The 22,157-nt window shown below is 37.9% G+C and overlaps 1 protein-coding gene across 1 annotated transcript in view; it reads left to right on the top strand.

Annotated features, from left to right (window-relative positions):
* The window catches only part of GRIK2 (glutamate ionotropic receptor kainate type subunit 2), a 755,896-nt gene that overhangs the window by 650,724 nt on the left and 83,015 nt on the right, over positions 1-22,157 (top strand). Inside the window, exon 14 of the mRNA XM_088460433.1 lies at positions 11,780-12,005. Coding sequence (XP_088316559.1) covers positions 11,780-12,005 — 226 coding nt within the window. The remainder of the gene's footprint in view (positions 1-11,779; positions 12,006-22,157) is intronic.

Below are 22,157 nucleotides of genomic sequence, written 5' to 3' on the forward strand. Positions count from 1 at the left end.
AGTGCTGTACAGACAATATTTAAAATTTACAACAGTCCCTGCCCTAGTCTAGCTTACAGCATAAATGCCCTAACATGCATGAATACATATACACTAGGGTTATCAATAGTCAGAATCCAGTTAACCACTTAACTGACAATTTTTCTAGTGACACCGGGCAAAAATCACCGGGTCCGCAGGAAAGTCCAGGGAGTCAGAAGAGATCCGTTCTGCACATGTGTACAATAAATTTCCTCTTCAAAAACAAAGCAGGGCGGTGCAGTCGCTCCATGTCAGCTGAAGTACAGCTGGCTGCATTTGCATCCCATCTGACCACATCAATTAAGACAGTATGCTTTTTGAGTGAGGAAGAGTGGGAGTGAGTCCACTAGTATCTGAAGTTTCTGAAAATAGTAAACATAATTTAAGCACTACTGAATATACTTATTATGGAATTCTAGCAATAGTCATCAAAACAGAATTTTACTTAACTTGTGCAAAATGTTGAAACTTGAAATTTATATAATTTTCTATAGATCTTGTGTTTAGTTACAAAATTAAGAGTTCAAAATGTGTTGGTGTCTTCAGTTTTGAGATAACATCTGCTGACAGTCAAGAGCAGACAGAATTAAGATAAAAGCAAATAATTACAATGTTATAGCTGCTTTCACAAGGTTCCAGTGGGTGTGTAATCTGTTCAGTAGTTAAGATGGAAACGGGTGCTACTGGTACATCACTAGAACTCTCTGATTGGTAATTTAATGCTTCAGTAAAATTAATAATTAGGGGCCTGTTCATCACTACCTATGGGTAGTTTCCACATGTTTAGGGAGTTTGCTTGTGAGAATTGATGCAAACTTCAGATGATGTTAGTTCCATGTGGCTTACTCCTTCCTAGATAAAGGAATTTCTGAGTGTGAAGAGGGATCCCTTCACCTCCAGCAGCCCACTCAAGGGGTCATTCAGACCCGCTCACGAGCAAAGGACGCTCGCAAGCGGGTCAATGTTTGCCGAATGCGCATGCGCACGACGGAGGGAGCTCCGTCATGCGCATGCGCGAGACCCGGTGAGCAATGAGGAATACGTCGCTCGGGGTCTCGCACCAAAGGGGGCGTGCTGTCATTGGTGACTGACAGCACGCCCCCTTTGGTGGGCGTGCTGGGGGCATGGCTGCCAGACGGAGGTGTTCCCATGGGAACACCTACCATCTGAGCCCGGCCCCACTGACATCAGTAATGATGTCAGTGGGAGTGATTTTGGCTCTGATAGAGCCAAAATCACTCCTGGGCTTGCGGCAGCGAGACCCTACCACAGGGTCTCGTCACAAGCCCGATGGTCAAAGACCATCACGACCATCATCATGGCTGCTCACTATAGCTGTGGGTGGTCACCCACAGCTATACGAGTGGCCAGGAGGCTGCTCCATTTTTAGGGAGGAAGGCCCTGATTCAGAGCGAGCGCTCTGGTCAGAGCGTTCGGCTCTGAATCAGGCCCTCAGTTCATGCATGTGCACACCTCCACTGCCAGACAGTCTAAACTTTAAACTTTCAATGATAGTAATGTGGGTTTAAAGTGTTAGTGACAGGGATCACATGATACAGGGGTGGTTCAAGACAGGTAAAGCCTGTGTGCTGCCTCCATGTGGACCCCCACTCTCTTGCTGTGCATGTCCTCAGTAGACTCTAGTATTGTGCCAGAGTCTACTGCTCATGTGCTGATCTTTGAGATAATAGTGCAGGCACGTACGCAGATCGCCAGAACATGGCATGTTCCTATTGATAGCTAAACAGGGATATTCTGCAAGTTGGCAGCTACATCCTCTGAGCCATACTCACCACAGGTTCCCAATAGGTGCCACGGTTAATCTGTGATTATATGTTCCTATTGATGTCTGCAGTGCTGAGGGAGAGGAAAGTATTGTGAATGGGTGCAGGATGAGGGGTGTGACTCCCTCTGAATCCATGAGCCAGTGTGAAGCACATACCCTGCACTCTTTATAAATACTTTCATGACAGGACAGCTGCTTTTTGGAGCAGATGTTCTGCAATTGGAGCAATACAAAATTGCTCTGGTACTTTAGTATCAATCACCACAACTCACAGTGAGTAGGACACTTACTGTAAGTATCCAGAGGCTAATGGTTCTTCAGTAATGAATAGTCAACATTGTGTGAACCCCTAGGCAGAGTACACAACCACATGGATAGGATCTCAGCACTGAATTAAATATTACATTGAAAATCAAACTCAAATAAAAAGGTTATGCAGTCGGGAGGCCGGCAGACGTAATCCCGATGGCTGGGTTCCCGACTGCTTTATGCCGGTGAGGGTTAAATGACAGGCATCTAAATCTAGACACCTGTCATTTTACTGACACTGGGAGACTGGCGCCCGATCAAAGTGATGCCGTTCACCGAGCACGGACAGCTGGGGGGGAGCGTTAGGTTTAGGGCTACGGGGCGGGGACTTAGGGTTAGGCACCCCCCCAGGGACCTTAGGTTTAGGCAGCGGGGAAGGGAGTGTTAGGTTTAGGCACTTAGAGGGGGGATTAGGGTTAGGCACTGCGGGGGAATGTTAGGGTTAGGCACCCCTAAGGAGGGTTATGGTTAGGGGGGAAGTTAGGTTAGTAAATACTTACCTGGGGATGATCGGGATTTTCACCCATGTCGGGCATTTGGCGGTAATTCATACAGATTCCATAAAAGGAAATACACTGCTAAAGTATAATACTTAGAATAATATTACAAAGATATTGACAATTATTTGCTGAGTTGCCAACTATTTTAAACTCTGCATGGTAAGGAATTGAATTCATGTTCACAGTGCTGTCAGGTATCTTTAGTCTTCCACCAAATGTAATTTTGAAGAAATTAATGTACGTATTAACCATTAATTTGAAGGTCTGTAAAAATAAAGGGGTCCATTTACTAAGCCTTGGATGAATATAAAGTGGACTGAGTTAAAGTAGCAGCAAACCAGCTCCTAACTATAATTTTTCAAACACAGCATATGACATTGCAGTTAGGAGCTGACTGGCTCATACTTTATCTCTGTTCACTTAAACTCCATCCAAAGCTTAGTAAATAGACCCCAAAGTACAGTATAAAGAGTCATAAGCTGAAATGTACAGTACATCCAGCTCTGCATCACTAGTTTATGTGCCAGACAGCCTGATACACTTAAACAAATATCTTAGTCATAAGCACAAGAAAGTTTTTTTCATAATACAGCAGATATAATACACAATATTACATATACCTGAAAGCTGCACAAAACATTATTTAAAAGAACACCCAGAAACCCAGATAATATATGCATGTTACAGGAAGAAAGCACCTGTCAATTTCAGAGGTGAATTCATAATCAGTCCATCAGAAATGGCTAGCTAGTGCTAGTTACTGCTAGTATATTTGCATTGCACCAGCCCTCAGCTACCCACAATAGACAGTCATATATACGGTATACAATCGGGAAGCCAGCTTCCCAACTGCTTTATCCTGCCATGGGATAAATGACTGGCGTCTATATCTAGACGCCGCTCAATTCCCTGATGGCGGGAGACCAGCGACCGGCATCCCAATCAAGCAGATGCCATGCTCCGCAAGTGGACAGCCACGGGGGGGAGGGTTAGGTTTAGGGCACCCGGAGGGGACTTAGGGTTAGGCACCTCCCCGGGAGGGTTAGAGTTAGGCTAGGGGGAGGGAGGCTTAGGGTTAGTCGCCCCCAGGGGGACTTAGGGTTAGGCACCCCCTTCGGGGACTTATTTTTACGCAGCAGGGAAGGGGGGGTTAGGGTTAGGCACTTAAAGGGGGGATTAGGGTTAGGCACCCCTAAGGAGGGTTAGGGTTAGGGGGGTTAGGTTAGATTAGTTGATACTTACCTTACCACGATTGGGATTTCCAGCACTGTCGGGCTTCCGCTGCCGGGCTCTGCTGTTTTTTCGGGCTGCCACTGCTGGGATTTGAACTCTCGGCCATGCAGCAGCTGGAATATCATATCGATTCCATATATACTGTATGTCTCTGTAGAAGTCTGCAGCTACACATCTGTATATAAACACATTATTACTGTACTTGGGGCCTGATTCAGGGATATACACTAAGGACACCGCTGATGCAAATTTGTATGCAGCGACTGTGTGAAAATATGCAAATGTCACAGCCACCGGGATTTATATTGAGACACCCACCAGCAGCATCACAGATCCAAGCAACTGTGTTTGAAGATGTCACATTTGTCGCAGATCAGATGATTATTGGACTTCTGGGTAACCCTATAGGTACTTGGAATGGCTGCAGGAACTGTGATGCCCTGTTTAAGTTGCCATCCCCGGCACGCACACAGGTGGGGTTTCTGAGTTCTCAGAACCCCCCCAATGGACCAAATTTGTTTTATAGAGATGGAGACAGCCTTGTCTCCGTCTCTGCCACAGGCCACTCATGAGTGCGATTGACAGCCACTTCTCAGACAGAGAGCAGTGCTTGGCAGAGCTCTCTGCACAAGATACACAGAGGGAGCTGATCTCTACCTACATGACCTCTGTGGCAAGCGACCTCCTTCCTCCTAAACCGGGAGCCCTCAGTTTTGTAAGTGTGTGTGTGCTGTGAGTTTATATGTATGCATGCTGTGCGTAAGTATGCTTATGGATGCATGTGTGTGTACCTAACACCTGAAGTGCACCACTCCACAGACATGACAACACAATCATACACAGTATGCATTAGCTGGATGCATCATAATTATAATCATTCTCCAATTTGATGAGTTATTAATTAAACACAACAACAATTTTTGTGTATACTACAGTATATATATATATATATATATTATTGAATGTATGGAAACCCCCCCTTAGAAATCCTGCATTTGCCACTGCATCCCCACCTTGCCGCCCACAAATAGTCACTTCCTATCAATCACTTTGCGAATAAATCCTCGCTGTGAGCAACAACAGTAATGGAACTTGATGCAACCACAGTGTAACTCAGATGCATGAGCTGATCACTGATAATAATCAACTGCATAAACATTGGCATTACATCCATCTCCTCCCCTGTCCCACATATCCACCCCAGGTGCAAATACTGCATGCAAGTAAATCTTCATAAAGGGGTATATTTACTAAAGTGCAGGTTTTTAGAAGTGGAGATGTTGCCCATAGCAACCAATCAAATTCTACTTTTATCTAGCACATTATAGCACATTAGAGAAGATAATAGTTAGAATCTGATTTGTTGCTGTGGGCAACATCTCCACTTATAAAAACCCACACTTTAGTAACTATACCCCAGATTGTGTGCAAATACATTAGGCAACACTTTGCAGATTGCATGCTATCCAAATGGGCTCAGCATCAAGTCCTCTATAAATATTCTGATATGTATTATACACATCCTTTTAAAAATACAATGGACTTTAGTTTGGGCCTGATTCAGAGAAGGATGCTAAATCAATTTTCTAGCATATTGAGCGATTGTTTGCCATTGCGCATGCATAGCACCACACTGCGCATGCACTTTGATTGCATTGTGATTACGCATATACAGAGGAATCCATTGCTAAGTGAGTTACAGACTGCTAGCATTTGGGGGTGGTAATGGGGAGTGGTCACGCTCAGGGTTGGACTAGCCCACAAAGGTACAGGGAAAATCCCCAGAGGACCCCACAGCCATGGGCCCCACCCCCTTCCCTAGGTGTAATGTTCCAGTCTGTGCACTGCGAATTGTACATTGTTACTTTATTAAAGAGTCAATTATATGGTCGAGTCTGACTACTGATAAACATTGGATCTTGGTTTGTTTCTATAGAAACCACACCAAAATTTGCCTAATGGTTAGTCAAGCTACTGTGGTGGAAGACTACACCGTTGCACATGGGCCCCATCACTGCATTCTCCCAGTGGGTCCTCTATGCCCCAGTCTGACCCTGGTCACGCTGTTACATGAGTGTGCATAGCCACTGCTATTGCATACACAGCTCTGCATGTCAAAAGAGCACCCAAGGCTGTGGCATATCAGACCTGCTGCAATGGTAAGTTGGCTGCAGGTGTTCTTCCATGTTACCAATGTTTATAAAGGTATGCATCATCGCACGCAGATAAGAAGGCAGCAGTGGGCGTCTTTATGCTCAGATAACCTTTTCTAACATTAGCATATTTTTACAGCTGGGTTGCATCCGAAAGCGCAGTATCGATTGCATTAATGTTCGTCTCTGAATCAGGCATTTTCTCTGCAAGCTGTCGACGGCCTTGAAGTCATTGAACATGTTTTGTTTGTCTCTGCAAGTACCAAAACATTCATGAAATACACCTTTCATTTATCTTAGGGCTTTATTACTGTGCCCAATTCTACCACACTCAGGGGACCCATTTATAACCATATACTGCATTCATCTGCTACTACAGTATGTTAACACATAACATTTTTACTTCCTCTTCTATATTGTTTTCTGGGTTATTGCTTTGTAATTAAAGGGTAATTAATTGCAAATTAAATTATTATAGAATATTTATTTCACCTTTTATAAAATGTTTATTTTTTATCAAATTTTGTAGTGTAACTTTTGGAGTCACAAATTTTTAGGAACATTGATTGATTTGTAGAGCATATTAGGAAAATATGTTGCAAAATGAGGATCAGCTAATGACACATTTTCAGTATCAGTTTTAAGGCTCAGATTTTTATGGCACAGTTTTATATGCAAACATTTAGATATCAATCATACATACCGAATCTCAGGGAGGATTAATGGAATGATTAGACAGGCTGATGGCTTTTGTGTTGTTATTTGCCAAAAAATGCATAGACTTGAAAAAGTGGCTTATAGTTATTTTCATATCAGTAGAAGCAAAAGTCTTCCTAAGTCAAAATTACAACTGGCTGAAACAAATGATTTATTTTCTCTGCACTCATGTACACCAGCAACTCCATTACCATCCAATCCACACTGTCTGCCTTTTTCATTTTAACTCTATGAACCATGAAAACTGCTGTTCGTTGGGAAAGGGTACTATTTGAGCTACTATATTTGAACAGTTTTTACGTTGACGTAATACATTGTCAATGGTTATGTTCTTCAAAATAGTTTACAAGCCTGAGCAGTTCTAAGGTCACATGGCAAACATTGTGATACAGTTGTTGGTTTCTGCTTTACCTTATGTATTATCATTTATATTTATAACACTGCAATATTATACAGCATGATGTAGAGAATATGTGAATAATTCAAATCATTCCCTGCCCTATTAGTGTTTACAGTTTAAATCTATACTGTGTAATGCTTAGGGCTTTTGGGAAAAACTACAGCAAAATAAAAAACTGATGCATAGGTGTTCCCGGTGAAACGAAATAAGGTTATTGGATACAAAAGGTTAATTAAGCCACACAAACCAGTATCTTGAAAAAAGATGCAATTTATTACAACAAATAACAAGATATAAAAGAATAATAGTTACTTAGCTTTGGAATATAAAATGGTTACATGATCCAGGAGCCTCAGTCTATTTCAGAAATAGCTGGATGAACAATTTCCTGGCCACCAGCTGCAGTCTGATCCAGGCTTAGGGCAGGCTGCTCAAATCTTTGTCTCTTGTTTATATAGCATCCTACTTGTCATACCCAGCTAACTTTACTAATATGGGTATAAACCTACTTCAAACTACTCTATTAGTGAACTATTGATAAGGACTTTCTAATATTTAATGCAGGCATAGAATGCAATAGGCAACTCCTAAATGATTTATGGCTTGTCTGCTTTCCACATTCCTGTACCACTTCATGTCTGATACACACATAAGAACCATGAAAAGAAATGGCTGTCAGTAGTCATTTTGCTCTCCCAATACAACAGGCTATTTTATAATGCTCATACACAAACTACTTTCATAGATGGTTCAAATATCTTAGAATACAGTGGAGTGGTGTTGCTCCCCAGTGAATTAATACACTAGTATTTTTGTTTGGGAAGAAAATGACTCACCTAGGAGGGGACACTCTTATAGCTTATTTTATATTTTAAATAAAAACTTAACTTTTAATAATATTTTAGTAAGTATAATAATTCACTTGCAAAAAATACAAACAAATTTACATAACATACACAAAAATATAAAAATGTAATTAATAAAAAACTGAGCTGCTTGACAAAGCCTAAGGGCGAGATGCATGTCTGAGCCACTATGATGCCTGCTTACCACTAAGCTGGTCACTCCTGTACACTATATCAGCATGATGCAGTGATCTTTACAATGTCTTTGGTAATCTGACAATAAACTTGTGTCAGCACTACTGTATCTGTAGCAGCAGTCACTGTCAGCAACACATCTGTGACCCAGCTGAGTCTATCTATCCATACCCGTTACCTGCCAGAAACGCCCACTGAAATTCACTCTCTCTGCATCCAAATTCGTTGTGCGTATCTGAGAGCTAACAATCGGGATGCATGCTCAGTGTGAATGTGTGCAACTCTAAATCAGGCCCATTTTCTGGATTTCCTAATATTAAGCTAAATTAAATATTATAAAATTTTGTTGATTGTCTGTGATGACCATTTTGGGCCCATATTGTTTTTATTGTTTAATATAATACCATTTTGATACATTGGGACACAAATGCTGCATATTTGTAAGTACTCTAAAGTTTTCCTCCACAAATATGAAAAAATGAACTACTATACTGTATGTACTCTCTGTGGACATTAAACAATAGGATGATAGTACTCACGTTGACTGTCCCCATGCCAATTCAAAAATAGTGTCTTTGGTACTCTTGTCATCCCTAGGCACCTAGCACAGATACAGTAGGTGAACTTTCAAGAACAGCTTGTTATCAGGCCTCTCTATAGTACATGATATTTAAATTGTATGTTCCTAGGAGCAACCAATCATACACTTGCTTTTATTGTCGAATTTACAATAAACTGAGAAAACCTAATAGTGGCTAGGTTGACAATCGTTCAGTGCCCAATTTGGATCTAAATGCAGTGTAAATAAATTAAGTCTAGTGTGCTTAAATTGTGTTTTATTTCATTGTCTTTTAGCACCAAATAAATGCTTAAACATCCCTGAAATGTTATGCCCTTTTTTGTGATCTCTGTAAACAAATCTTGGATTTATATTCTGCATGGAAAAAGCCATGGATTAGGCTATTTTCTGTATAGACTACGGTATATGATTTGTTAAATATCAAAACAATATTCATATTACATATTTTCTTGCAAAAATGATTTCTTAAGCTTATAAATGAAGATACTTTTACACAAAAAAAGCTAATTTTTCATTGAATTTTAAGTATTTTGATTACTGCTCCCCCACAGAATCATTTTTTTCTTGCTCACATGCATTCATTAACATTTACTTTCTTGGTAAAAAAATATAAACATTATTTCATTTCCATGAAAGGGGATTAATCAAATTTGTCTTGCGTCTTGATAAATAGCATTAGCTACATAATTTAACTTGTCTCAGAGTCAGAATAACTCCTAGATGTTGCCTTTCTTTTATTTCATACATTTGATTTAAAAAAAAATCTCTTTGGCAGAATAGGCCAATTTTCAAAACAGCCTCTTTACAAACCTTATAAAGTCATTCAGCATTTTACAAAAAGTCCTAAAGGACTCTTATTACTGTATGTTATGTCTAAAGTAGAATTAAACCCCAAAAAATAGAAATATACATGTGAGATGTAAAAGACAAAGAACCTAATAGAGGAACTTGCTTAGCCTCCGGCTACTGTAAATGTTCATCCACTACTGAGCAGAAATGAAAAGAAAGCATCAAAGAAGGTCAGTAGCTGTAGGTGGTGCTATTTCAACTCTTGAAATACATGGACAGGTGTATATAATAATTCACAGATGTATAAATCTCTTATGACTGAACTAAACAGTACATGAATAGAAAGGAAAGACCTTAGTATGACCTGAAAGTGAACATGCTGGTTACATTTAAATACAAATAACAGGTAACAGATAATATATTTAAATATACCATTTAAGCTTGATACAAATGAATAAAACTGCTAAAATTAAAAGCAGTTGCTATGATTTATGTGAAAAAGGCAATGAACAAACAACAAATCAAATAGCCTGTTCAGAAAAGTACCTAAGCCATGGCTTTATGCATGCAGGGGATGAAGCCAAGATTTAGTATATATGGAGATCAAAAAAAGAGCATAACATTTTGGGATATGCTAAAGCATCCACTTTAATAACTAACATGTTTTTAAAACAAAAAAGGGTAAAACTCTTTATCACATACAGAACATCTATGTGATTGATATTGTTAATCTATATCAATTGTACAATTCTGCTTCTATAACCAGGAGCTTCAATAATGATTTATAGCAGAAGGGGCTGGGTGTGTTTTACATGATTAAACTAAGAAAATACTGTTGTATTGGAAATGCATTGCTCTATCTATTTAAAATAGTTTGGCATGGAATGTAGGTTTTGAAAGCAAGCTATAGCAAAATGTACTGCTAAATGGGCATTTCATTGTTTATGTAAGCTTTTTGAGGTGTGTGGTTACTATTTACAGAAATATGGAAATGCACATTGAAATATGCCTGAATGATTTTCAGAGTAAAATATTAAATAGTCATATACTTTGATTTACCATTAATTATATAAATATTTTAAATTGTACAACAGATATTAGTGGGGTGTAGGTTTATGAAGTTATATAGTAAATAGATCATTCACTTGGGCACATTCACTGTTCTTCAAAAAGGAATGAAGTAAGTATCCCAATAGTCAGGATGCCAAAGGTCACAATACTGACAGTGGCACCCCGACTGTCAGAATACTGCAGAGGTAAGTATTAGGGGGAGGGTCAGGGTTAGGCACTAGGGGGAGAAATAGGGTTAGGCTGCGGGAGAGTAGGGTTAGGGTTAGGCTATGGGACAGTAGGTTTAGGGTTAGGCTGTGGGAAGTGTGGGTTAGGGTTAGGTAGAGGGTTAGGGTAAGGGTTATAATACTTACAGAAATCTGTTAGGATTTTTACTGTCGAGATGCCGCTGTCAACTATGGTATTAATTAAATATTGTATTTTAATATTGTTTTGTAGAAATGTCCAATTTCAAATTATTTGTTCAAAGACAATGTTTTTCAAAAAACCATTATGTATATTTTATTTCAACTCAACTGACTAAATAAATGTGAAATATTTATAGATACTTTACCTTTGCTAAAACAATGCCCTTTTTAACTGTAATGTTAATAGTAACATTTGTGTTGTAGAGGTAACCCTATATTCATTAACCATAAAAATCTAACAATATTAAATAATGTATATTTCATGATAACAAAACTAAAGGCGCATATCCACTACTAGACATAGAAATGACAGTATGATTATGACATTGTAATCGTGCTGTTGTTTCTATATCTGTGATATGCCTACACTGAACGTTCAGTCATTCAGTGTAGGCACATCCATCATCCCCGTACATGCTGAATCTGATGTGATCGTCAGGTTGACCAGCATGTACGGGCGATGATAGATATCGGAAACAACCAGTGGGCGCACACATCGCTGGTCATTTCCGACATAAAAGTGTCCGATGCATGCGATTGAACGATAACAATGTCATTATCGTTCAATCGCCTGCAAATATTGCTAAATGGATAGGCCCCTTTACAATGTGAAAACTAAAGCACTGTTGTCTGGTTTAAATGTAGCTGTGTAGAATTATTAACCTATAATTAACATAACCTATAAAATGCAGGAAGATCACTAGTTCTTAATCATTATTCTTTATATTTTTTTTTCAATATTTTACAATAAAAGTGTTCGGTGTCTTTTTTAGAAATCCAAAATCCCTACCTATGAAAAAATGTGGGCCTTTATGAATAGCAGGAGCCAGTCGGTGCTTGTCAAAAATAATGAAGAAGGTATCCAGCGAGTGCTCACCTCTGATTATGCCTTTCTAATGGAGTCAACAACCATTGAATTTGTCACGCAACGCAACTGTAACCTGACACAGATTGGAGGCCTTATAGATTCTAAAGGTTACGGAGTTGGAACTCCCATGGGTATGTTGCATGTCAATTATGTTGTCTTTGTTCATTTATCTTAGTTGGTGTAAGAAAAAATAGAATGCTTCTCCAACAATTCACAGAAGATGCAACTATACACTTTTGTTCTAAACAATACATGGATAATAATGTAGTAAAAAAATGTATACATATATTAGCAAACCAGAAAATAAGAATATAGAACACAATATTAGATAATGAATGCTAAATCCAATCACAATACCTGAACTGTAAGATGAAGACACAACATTATTATTATTATTATTATTATTATTATTATTATTAATAATTAATTATTATTACCATTTCTCTTGTGCAGATTAGGTGATCATTTATGATATTCAACCATTGTTCTGTTTTCAAGAAATAAATTCACTAATAAGGCATTATGTTTAACAAAATGTGTAAAAAGAATTATCAGTGATATACTGTCAAAAATATTTTTTGTATTAGTATTAGTTTTACATTGTGTTTTATAGTACTTGTTCAAATATGAAAAACAAATTTTAATTTTGTATTTCCAAACTTTTACTTATGTAATCTTTCCAATCCATTTTGCTGACCAACAAACAATGATATTTGTACAGTAGAAACATGAAATTATGCTAAGTGGGGTTCTGCTGTTCACTATTACAACCTGGGGAGGAATGGTAATAAGGGTATATAACCAATATCGGGAATTGGTCCCGATAATTATAATTTCATATTGCCACATATCACAGCAATAATAAATTATGTCATCAGAATTTGCCAAAAACACATGGAGGGACAAGGTATATTATAGGTTCCTGTCCCTGCCATGTGTAAAAAGTAAAGTGATGGCTAAATCTCTTTGTGTCTGGGTTCAAATCCAGCACTGCTAATGTGCATGTGCAGTTATCAGACCACACATGTACATGGGAGACAAATGCATCATCTGACCATGCACAGTCATTGTCTATATTTTTATGAGTAATGACCTATTTTACTCTCCTGAAAAGCTTTCAGCAATGCACCCCTTAGTCTACAATGGCTAATGCCATCTGAAGGTGACATTTGCTACTAAGGCCAAGTACCTGAAAACTAAGCTTAGAAAATTTCACTATTTAGCAACTCTCGTAAAAGCTTATCTGTTGTGGTCCCCCCTTTTTAAATCCTTACTTTATGTAAGTAACATATATTTTTGGGAAATTTCCAACAAAATGCCATATTTTTGGAATAATCTATAAGAGCAATGTTGTTTTCCCTATGGTCATTTATCTACATATAAGTAGAACATTTACAAAAATTCTAATCAGTGAAGACATAATTCTGTTATATATATTTCCAAAGCTTTATATGGGTTCTCAAAACCCATTTCTTAAACAAGTCCTACCAATTCTCATAATGCCCCTCCCCAAAAGATTGTAAGTTCCAATGAGCAATGAGTAGGGCCCTCTTTCCTCATGTACTCTCCTTTCCGTGTCTACACCATCACCTCCAATTTTGTGTGTAATCAGTGGCTTTGAACCTGTCTGCTACTCTGATCAACAGGTTTATCCATAGTTGGTCTCCTAGTTATTGTGAGTTTGCATAATGTAAATGTGTAGTTTTCAACTGCCATTTATATATTGTTTATGTCATGTTATATTTGTACTGTATTTTATATGCACTTTATGTCTTTCTACATTTGTTCTATACTTTTGTATACACTTTCTATGGTTCCTCCACAGTATGGTTGCCCATCAATGGTTGAAACCATTGATGGTTTCCCATCTATGGTTTCATGCCATTGATGCAAAGTACTCATGGTACCATGAATGGTGACCATAAGTAGTGACTCTTTTGCTGGCCATCCAAAGTTCCCTTGCTGTGCTAATATCTCTTCCTTTGCCACCCTAATATATCTCTTATCGATATCCCATTGCACCATTCTTTCTCTCTCATTGCTATACATGTATCTCTTCCATTCCATCCTAATATCTCTCATAGCTATCCTCATCACCCTCTTCTCATAGCTACAGTAACCAAACTACCACCTCTTACACTTAGCTTTTGTCTGTTGTTTTCTACTGCTGGGACACTGCACATTCTGCTCCTATTAGGAAAGGTCAACAATCATTTATGGTTAGCAACCATCAATGGTTTACCACAGATGGTCAATGGTTTTGCCATTGATGGCAGAGATGATGCATTTGTTTTCTGGTGTTTATTTCCACATCATTTTCCTATTTGGCCTGCTGCTCCATTGTGCTGCTCAGTTCAGCTCCCCCTTCCCTGATTAGCCCACTGTCCCCAGTAGGGATGCCCATCGATGTTAACCATCAATGGTAACCCCTTTGATAGTCATCCATAGCTCCTTAGCTGCTCAGACAGGAAGTAAGGAAATACAAACTCATTTCCTCTCTGAACACAGCATTTTGGGACATTTTGCCTGACATCTCCTCAGGAGGATGTCTGAGCACCCACTGGACTGGAGTCACATTAGCCTTATGCATTTAATGGATGAATCTAATAATTTCTGAGGAGATGTCATAATGGCCAATGAAATCTGCAAAGTGAGTACTACTGCTTTCTAGAAAGCAGCATATTGATTTTAAACAGCTCATAGCTAGTCTTATATCTCCAACATTGGCACTGTATGGAATGTATGCATTTTTATGCATTACTGAGCCTATTGATCTCATGACAAGAAGTGAAGCTAAACAGTATTCACAAAGTTCAATCATTTTCTTAAGTGAGGTTTGATGTGCTCCATGCAATAAAGTATTTACATTATAACCCAGCTTAATGATCATAAGTAAAATATAATATTTCAGATTGAATAATTAGCCATTGGTTTAATAAATCTTGTTACATGGGGCCTGATTCTGAGTCAGATAATTAGCTGATATACATGCAGTTGACTGAGTTTTTTTTAGCTGAGCATGAGTCTAATTTGCTGAAAAGTCACACTATGCATGGATGGTGTGTATGCACAGAGTTGCAGGACCTATTAAGGTGCATGGTACTCAAACTGTATTGGAAAGGTGCTGGATATTCATGGGCAGTGACTGGGAGGTGGATATTCAGATGTGTGAAGATTTTCATCTTATGGGTGTGTTATGGGTGTGTCAAAGCCATATCTCTGAACTGGTTGCAAACTCAGATGCTTAATCACTCACATTGATGGCCATACTCTGACGAAGAATCTGCTCCTAGCATGGGGCTGGTGCAACCAATGGTTGCATCTAAAGACTCTCCAATAAGTATTTCAGTGTCTAAATACGCTCAAAGTGGGTTTCTCAGTACTTCATATTCAGACACATGGCTGTACACCAGGGAAAGGCTTGTGGTTGTATTAGAATAAAGCTGCATAGGCAACACCGGCAAGACGTACCCAAGGACCCTACATTTGCCAGTTGAGGATCAGGCCCATAGCCTTACATGTTACTCTGCAAATGTTTAAGGATCTAAAGAAGAATTTCTAACAAACTGTAATGTCAAAGAACATTTTACACTTTAAATACACATTAAAAAAATATATAATGTATTTGGAAAAATATGTTGATTGCCATGATAAGAAAACGTAAAGTACAGTATGCATTTATTGGAGTTTTCTGTGGTCACTTCAGTGTATTTTAATTTTTATAAAGTGAGGGTTTACTGAGTTTCGTGATATATTCTAAGAGTGATGCTGATTAATATTGTTGATTATGAAGAGTAATCATTTTTGTCTGATGTGCTTAACATGACACCCAGAAATAGCATGTGACACAACAGTACTAAGTATATTAGTCAAAGCAAAGGCATATTTTTATTATTTCAATGTAATTTGTATGCAAGCAGAAATAAAAATGAACAAATATTTTCTATGGGATTGTAAAGACTCATTAAGGTGAGTTTGCTAAAATGCAGCATCTTGCATCTTGTTTGTCTCTATCCATAAAGCTTGTTTTACCCTTTTGAGTATAAACAGATGCCAAACTCACACAGCTAAGCAATTACTCTTATTCCATTTCTGTTGCTCAGCCAAATATGCCACAAATCGAAATGTGAATTGTTATTTTTTTTTTTTTCATTTTAGATTTCTGACATATATAATCTACTTCCAGTTTACAATTTAGCATTAAAATAACATTAAATAATGTATTAAATATCACACATGCTGAGTACAGCCACGCCTGTCAAAAATGCAGATTATTAGTTACAAAGTATTATCCCTAATCAGACACTTTTTGTTCTTCCACTTGTGAAAAGCATTCATCAAAGGCTAAACTAACTCTTTCATGGAAGCTCTTCAGTGCAATTGGTACAATTCTTTCAATTCATCAAAGGAACAAAAATAGTCTTTAGTTATAGAGGATATAATCATTTGCATGTATATACTCATACAGTACTGTTCAGTGTAAAAATAAACTTGGATAGCTGGATTAAATTAAGGGACTATATTTATAGAACTTTGGAACCAGGATTCAAAACAATAATGATAATCATAATGTTTAAAGCAAATTTTTATGTTTTATAATGTTCAAAAATATTTATAATTATTAAACAACATATATTATAAAATCTGGAATAGAAGAATGATCATCAAAATCTTAGTAGGCATGATCACACTGTTGTATTCATGATCCCAGTTCATATTGAACATTACCAATGCTGGCAAGATTACAAGAGTATGGGGCCACATGTGTCTGGATCATTGACCATTCAAGTGTGATCATTGAGCAAATCTGTTGTTGCATATTTTTCTACTGAATATTGTAAATAGCATCAAACCAGCATCATCTCTAGTGTGTGCTTGAACTGTTTACTATAACTGTTATATGCCAGCACACAATCACATAAGTGGCATTTTCCAGTTCACTGACATTTGTAAAAATAAGTATTTATGATTGAGGATTTTATACATTTTATTTGGGCTAATGTATTTCAAAGCTTATAGTTTGATTAAATTAAATATAAACTGTATCTGCATTTTTGGCTATGAGGATCTGAATTGAAACCAAACAAAAAAATTATCCTCTGCATTCAATCTTTTATATATATTTATATATATATATATATATATATATATTTTTTTTTTTTAAACATCCTCACATTTCTGCATCTGTAAATTCAATTGCTCATATATCAAGATGTGCAATGTGAAATTAGAGATGAGCGGGTTCTGGCTCATATCTTTCTGCCAAGTTTGGATCTCAAAATGAGGCAAAATGTAATCTTTTTCAGACATTTCAGCACAGATGTTTGTGAAAGATGGCATTTTGCCTCATTCTGGGATCCATATTTGCCGGGCAGATCTGAGACAAAACCAAACTGCTTAGCGGTACCATAAATTGTGTGGCACTGAATTTGAGTCACATATACTGCAAATACAATTCTGGATGCCTGCAGTGAACAATATGAGAACAGAATGCTAATGTGACTATTCATCCGCTTTTTGAGTTATACTCGTCTATGAGATCACACTGCCCCACTCCTCTATTCAGTAGCTGTAACCACTATCATGGCACTTACACTTACCTAATTCTAGTTGCAGTATATCAATCTAACTTGGCTATATGCATGACTCAGAAGAAGATGCATGCCCATAACACATAGACAGAGCATTCTCTCATGTCCATACTCCCAGTTGTAACCCAGTTGCCACCTAGTAATGCTCATTCAGCCATCACAGAGAAATGGCCCATGATTCTTGATGTGGCTGCATTCAGATTGGCAGTGAATAGATATAACTGCTACAAAATGCATGTTATTATTGTGCCATGAACCAAGAATCTTTCACCAAGCCTATGGAACCTCCTAAAAGGTATCCCTTAAAGATATGTGAGTCAAGATCAATCACATCTCCAATCGGCATTGTTTGCTTCTGTCTCTACCACCACTACTGTATTACAACTAAATTTCCTATCCAACCAAATGTAGGAAACACTGTACTAACTCAAAATATAAGTTAAGCATATGCTCAGTATAATAGATTTTATGCAAGTTATACCGCATTTCTCTGTGACCCAAAATAACTTACTGTGGGCCTGATTCAGAGATGTACTGTATGTTCATCAGAGGATGAACGCACATCTCTCATGTTTAGGGGTCTGGATCTGTGCAGGACCTGTTCTGCGCATGTACAGTATGGGTGCTGCGATCTTGCATGCAGATTCCCCAAGCTGCAGCATGATTAACATGCTGCAGCATTTGGGGGCAGAGCAGGGTCGTGCCTGGTCACTGTCCTGGAAATGGAGGCATGTCACCTCTGTTTTCTGGGAGGGATGAGGCCAGGGTCTGCATCAATGGACGCAGATTCCTGGCCTCTTGCATGACCAGACACTGGCCAGGCTGCGGGAAGCTTCAGCTCCCACAGCCTGACCGAAGGAGCAACCATCATGACCATCGCAATGGTTCCGATGATGATCCCAGCCTGCGATGTTGGTCACAGTGCTGGGATCACAAATGCAGCAAGGAGGTGTCTGACACCTCCTTCTGCATTTGTAACTAAGATGGATGGATTTGCACTGCCGCTTGTGTGAGGCTGTGTAAATCCATCCATCTCTGAATCAGTCCCTGTATGTGTAAATATAAAAGAGAATAAAACCAAATTATAGACGCCACATTTAATGACCAACACAATTCAAACTATATAATGTATTTATTAAACTAATTATCACATATATATCATAAATCATTAAAAAGTCCTATAAACCACTTTTTAAAAATAGTATTTGATAAGTTGAAAGCTCTGTTTGTGTACACAATAAATGCTGTCCATATAATAGCCGCAAATATGTGGACTTAAGTTAGTTCCAAGAATGCTTGATGAATGTATGTATTCCAAGTCGGAATAATCACATAAATCCCAGTATAATGTAAATGTATGTGATGGTATAATCATATATATTTACTAGTATAATGTTCTGCTTGTAAGAGGGTTTTTCTCTGTTTGGAATCCATGCTGAGTGCAACCTCCAATTGCATGAACTTAGCAACAACACCACAAAAGGGAACTGGATTTCCAAGTGTGAGTACTCACACAAGTCATGCGCCAGCAGCTACAATCCAAGTGGGTGGCAGCAGAGGGGCCGCTGTTGCAAGTGCACAATACAGATAAGGAAGTCTTCTGACACATTTCACCTTTACAGGAAGCTTTATCAAAGTGACATTATATATTGTGAATTGTTGGGCATTAAATGTGGTGTTTATAATTTGTTATACGTGTCTTGGCTATTACATTCTGCCATACCAGTACCATATTCTGTTTATGACTCGCTATACTTCTTTTATTAATTGGTTAAGTATTACTTGCAAACAGCATTTCAAGGCAAGTATTGATAAAGCACTAACATTTATGGAAAATAAAGGGAATGATCTGACACTAAGGGGTACATTTTAATTGATTTTAATTGAATAAAAATCGGTCAAAATCCATGTTGTATTTCAGGAGCTAAATCACACATTTACTTACAGACAATTGTTTGCTATTGATTTTTAAGTGTTAGTAAATGTGTGATTTAGCCCCTAAAACCCAACATCGATGTTGATCAATTTAGATCTATGTTTAATCAATTAAAATTGACCTAGTAAATTTACCCCTAAATAGAGAGGGGAGTAGCTACATGAATAGAACCTGATAGGTCAGATGGCTTTTAAACTCCTAGTCGGGGTTAGATATGGTTAATTAATGAGGGTTTATTGCATTTGTTACACAATGGTGTCTGATGTTATCTGGCCAATGATTATTTAGAGGGTGTGCAAATTAAGTTTATAGCTGCAATTATTTTCTAGCTCTGCCTCTTTCCTGCAGGCTTCGGGTTATGTTTTTTCTAATTTCCTATCCTCTTCTGTTCTTTTTCTGTTTCTCTTATTTCTGATCCTCTTGTCTTTTTCTTCTTTTCTTCTCCTTCTTGGCCATGTATCACTTGCACTGCACCATTTTGGTTCTGACTCATTTAATAAGATAATGTTCAGCTGGTATTGCAAGGTTGAAGCCTCATCTCGCATCTCACGTTCTTCCTGATCTTCTTTATGTGCAGCACCCAGGTCAAATTCAGCCCTAGTGACTAAAAGTGTATTTCACTGGTCTTGGTACCCAGCATGGCTTCTGCATCAGGAATCATCATGTCATGGGTGAGGCATCATCCTCATGAGTGAGCAGGCCAAGTTGTTCCTGTCTTGGCTGAGCCTCCTCCTGTGTCTCCTGTTGTGATCTGCTCATGTCCCTGTGTGTCTCAGAAGGTGGGGCCCAGTTGATTTTAGGCAATCACTGCTATAATGGGCAAAACTTGCAACATGTGCCTACTATACTAATGGATGTTGGGGAGTTTGCTGACATTTCTGAGTGCCTGGACCAAGTTCTGCTCTGACAAGTTTTGGCAGAGGCCATGTTTGGCAGCACCAGAGCTCACTGCTTTCTTTTACTTTTCAGGCAGAAAGTCTGGGGTTGCTGGCACATTTGCCAGCGAAAGGGAGTCTCACTGTATGTCACCTAATTTGGATGTTTCCACCATTGCCAGACTATTGGTGCGAGTTGTGGTCATATTCACACCACTTTCGAAACAGCAACCCCCAGTGGTGAGTGGTACAGGGGATGTGGCTTAATTGGGCTTTGGCTTCTGCCATTCAAGCACAGTTGGGCCTCTGGTACAGCCTAATCCTAACCCTCCACTCTCTGCAGAATTTCAACATGTAGACATTGTGAACATGTCAAAATATCGACATTATGACTGTCAACATTTGAAATGGCGACATGGTGACTGCATCCCACATATTTATGCCACAAAAATGAATTTATGCCAAACTATTAATGAGGACACAATGCATTATCATTGGGCATAGAGTAGGTTAACTATAACACATTGTATTCATTGTTTGATTTATTGATGTATTTGCATATGACTATACAAATATATTGTGTTATTACAAAAAATGTACAAGAACCAAAAATATGAATGCTGGATATTTATCTAAAAAAACTATTGAAAACATCAGGGTCTAAATAACAGATTACTACAAATTAAAATCAAATGTGGGTGGAATCTTTTTCTGAACTAGTGTATCCAGAAATAAATGTATCCAGAAGCATGTGAGAAGACTGAAATAAAGAATAATACTCCACAATAAAACAATGAGAAGTTCAAAAGCCAGATGTGTGTAAATTTTTTTAATGATATCAATCTACTGTATGCTGACATGCTGCACACTTGTTTCTCCATTATTTGTGAGTGCACCTGAACTTTATTGCAGAACTTTACTGTATGTGTGATTTGTTCCATAACATTTGTGAACAGATCTGTTTATGTACAAGAGTCATAACAGCCTTGAGGGCTGTGGACATACAGTCTGGTTAACAGGTGGCGGCAGAGCCAAGAGTAAGCTCTAGCTCACTCTCCAACCCTTTAAGCTTTGTATTTGCTGCCTTTCACTCTTAGTAGTGATATATTTGAATTTGTGAGTAATAAACGAAAGCAGGCTCATATCCATGTCAAACACATTTTAACTTAAGCATGTGGCAATATCATACATGCCCTTCCTTCTTCGCTGCAAGAATTACTTAGACTATGCTTTGCATTCTGTCTATCCTCTTGTGCACTCTGCAAATCTTCTTTACCTAATGCAGAAAGCTGGAAAACAGTTACCATTAATATATTCTACCCCTTAGAATAAACAAAAAAGGCAATTTGTTATAAATAGGTTAAAACTCATTCTAGTGTCACGGTATTAAATCAGCTTTCCTATGTGTAATAGCAGATGGAAAAGCAGACTTTCTTATGCAGCCTGTAGGTGTTTTGAACTGTGTCTCAGATCACAAAAATATCAAACAATTTGTGCTTTGTACTGTGAAATTAAACTTCACACCATACTCACTGTTGATGATAGTGTTTAACACTCAGTATTTATACTACTGGGAATATGAAATATATTCCATTATTATAAGAATTTAAACTAACTTACTAGCCAATATAAAATAAGTATAGAGTAAAATTATAGTTCAGAGTCTATATATTGATATATTTAAGTTAAAGAAAATTTGAAAGTATAGATGAATAATAAATTAATTTGATATATCTATTAATATTTAGGAAAATATTGCCATATATTTTGAGCATTTTATCCCGCTCATAATTCAAGTAATTTCCAATTCATAGTAAAACAATTAATTAGAAATTACTTGAATTATGTGCTATAATAATGTGTCACCCAATATCCAGTTAA

This window comes from Taudactylus pleione, unplaced genomic scaffold, assembly GCF_031769625.1.
Source record: "Taudactylus pleione unplaced genomic scaffold, aTauple2 ptg000046l, whole genome shotgun sequence".
NCBI lineage: Eukaryota > Metazoa > Chordata > Amphibia > Anura > Myobatrachidae > Taudactylus > Taudactylus pleione.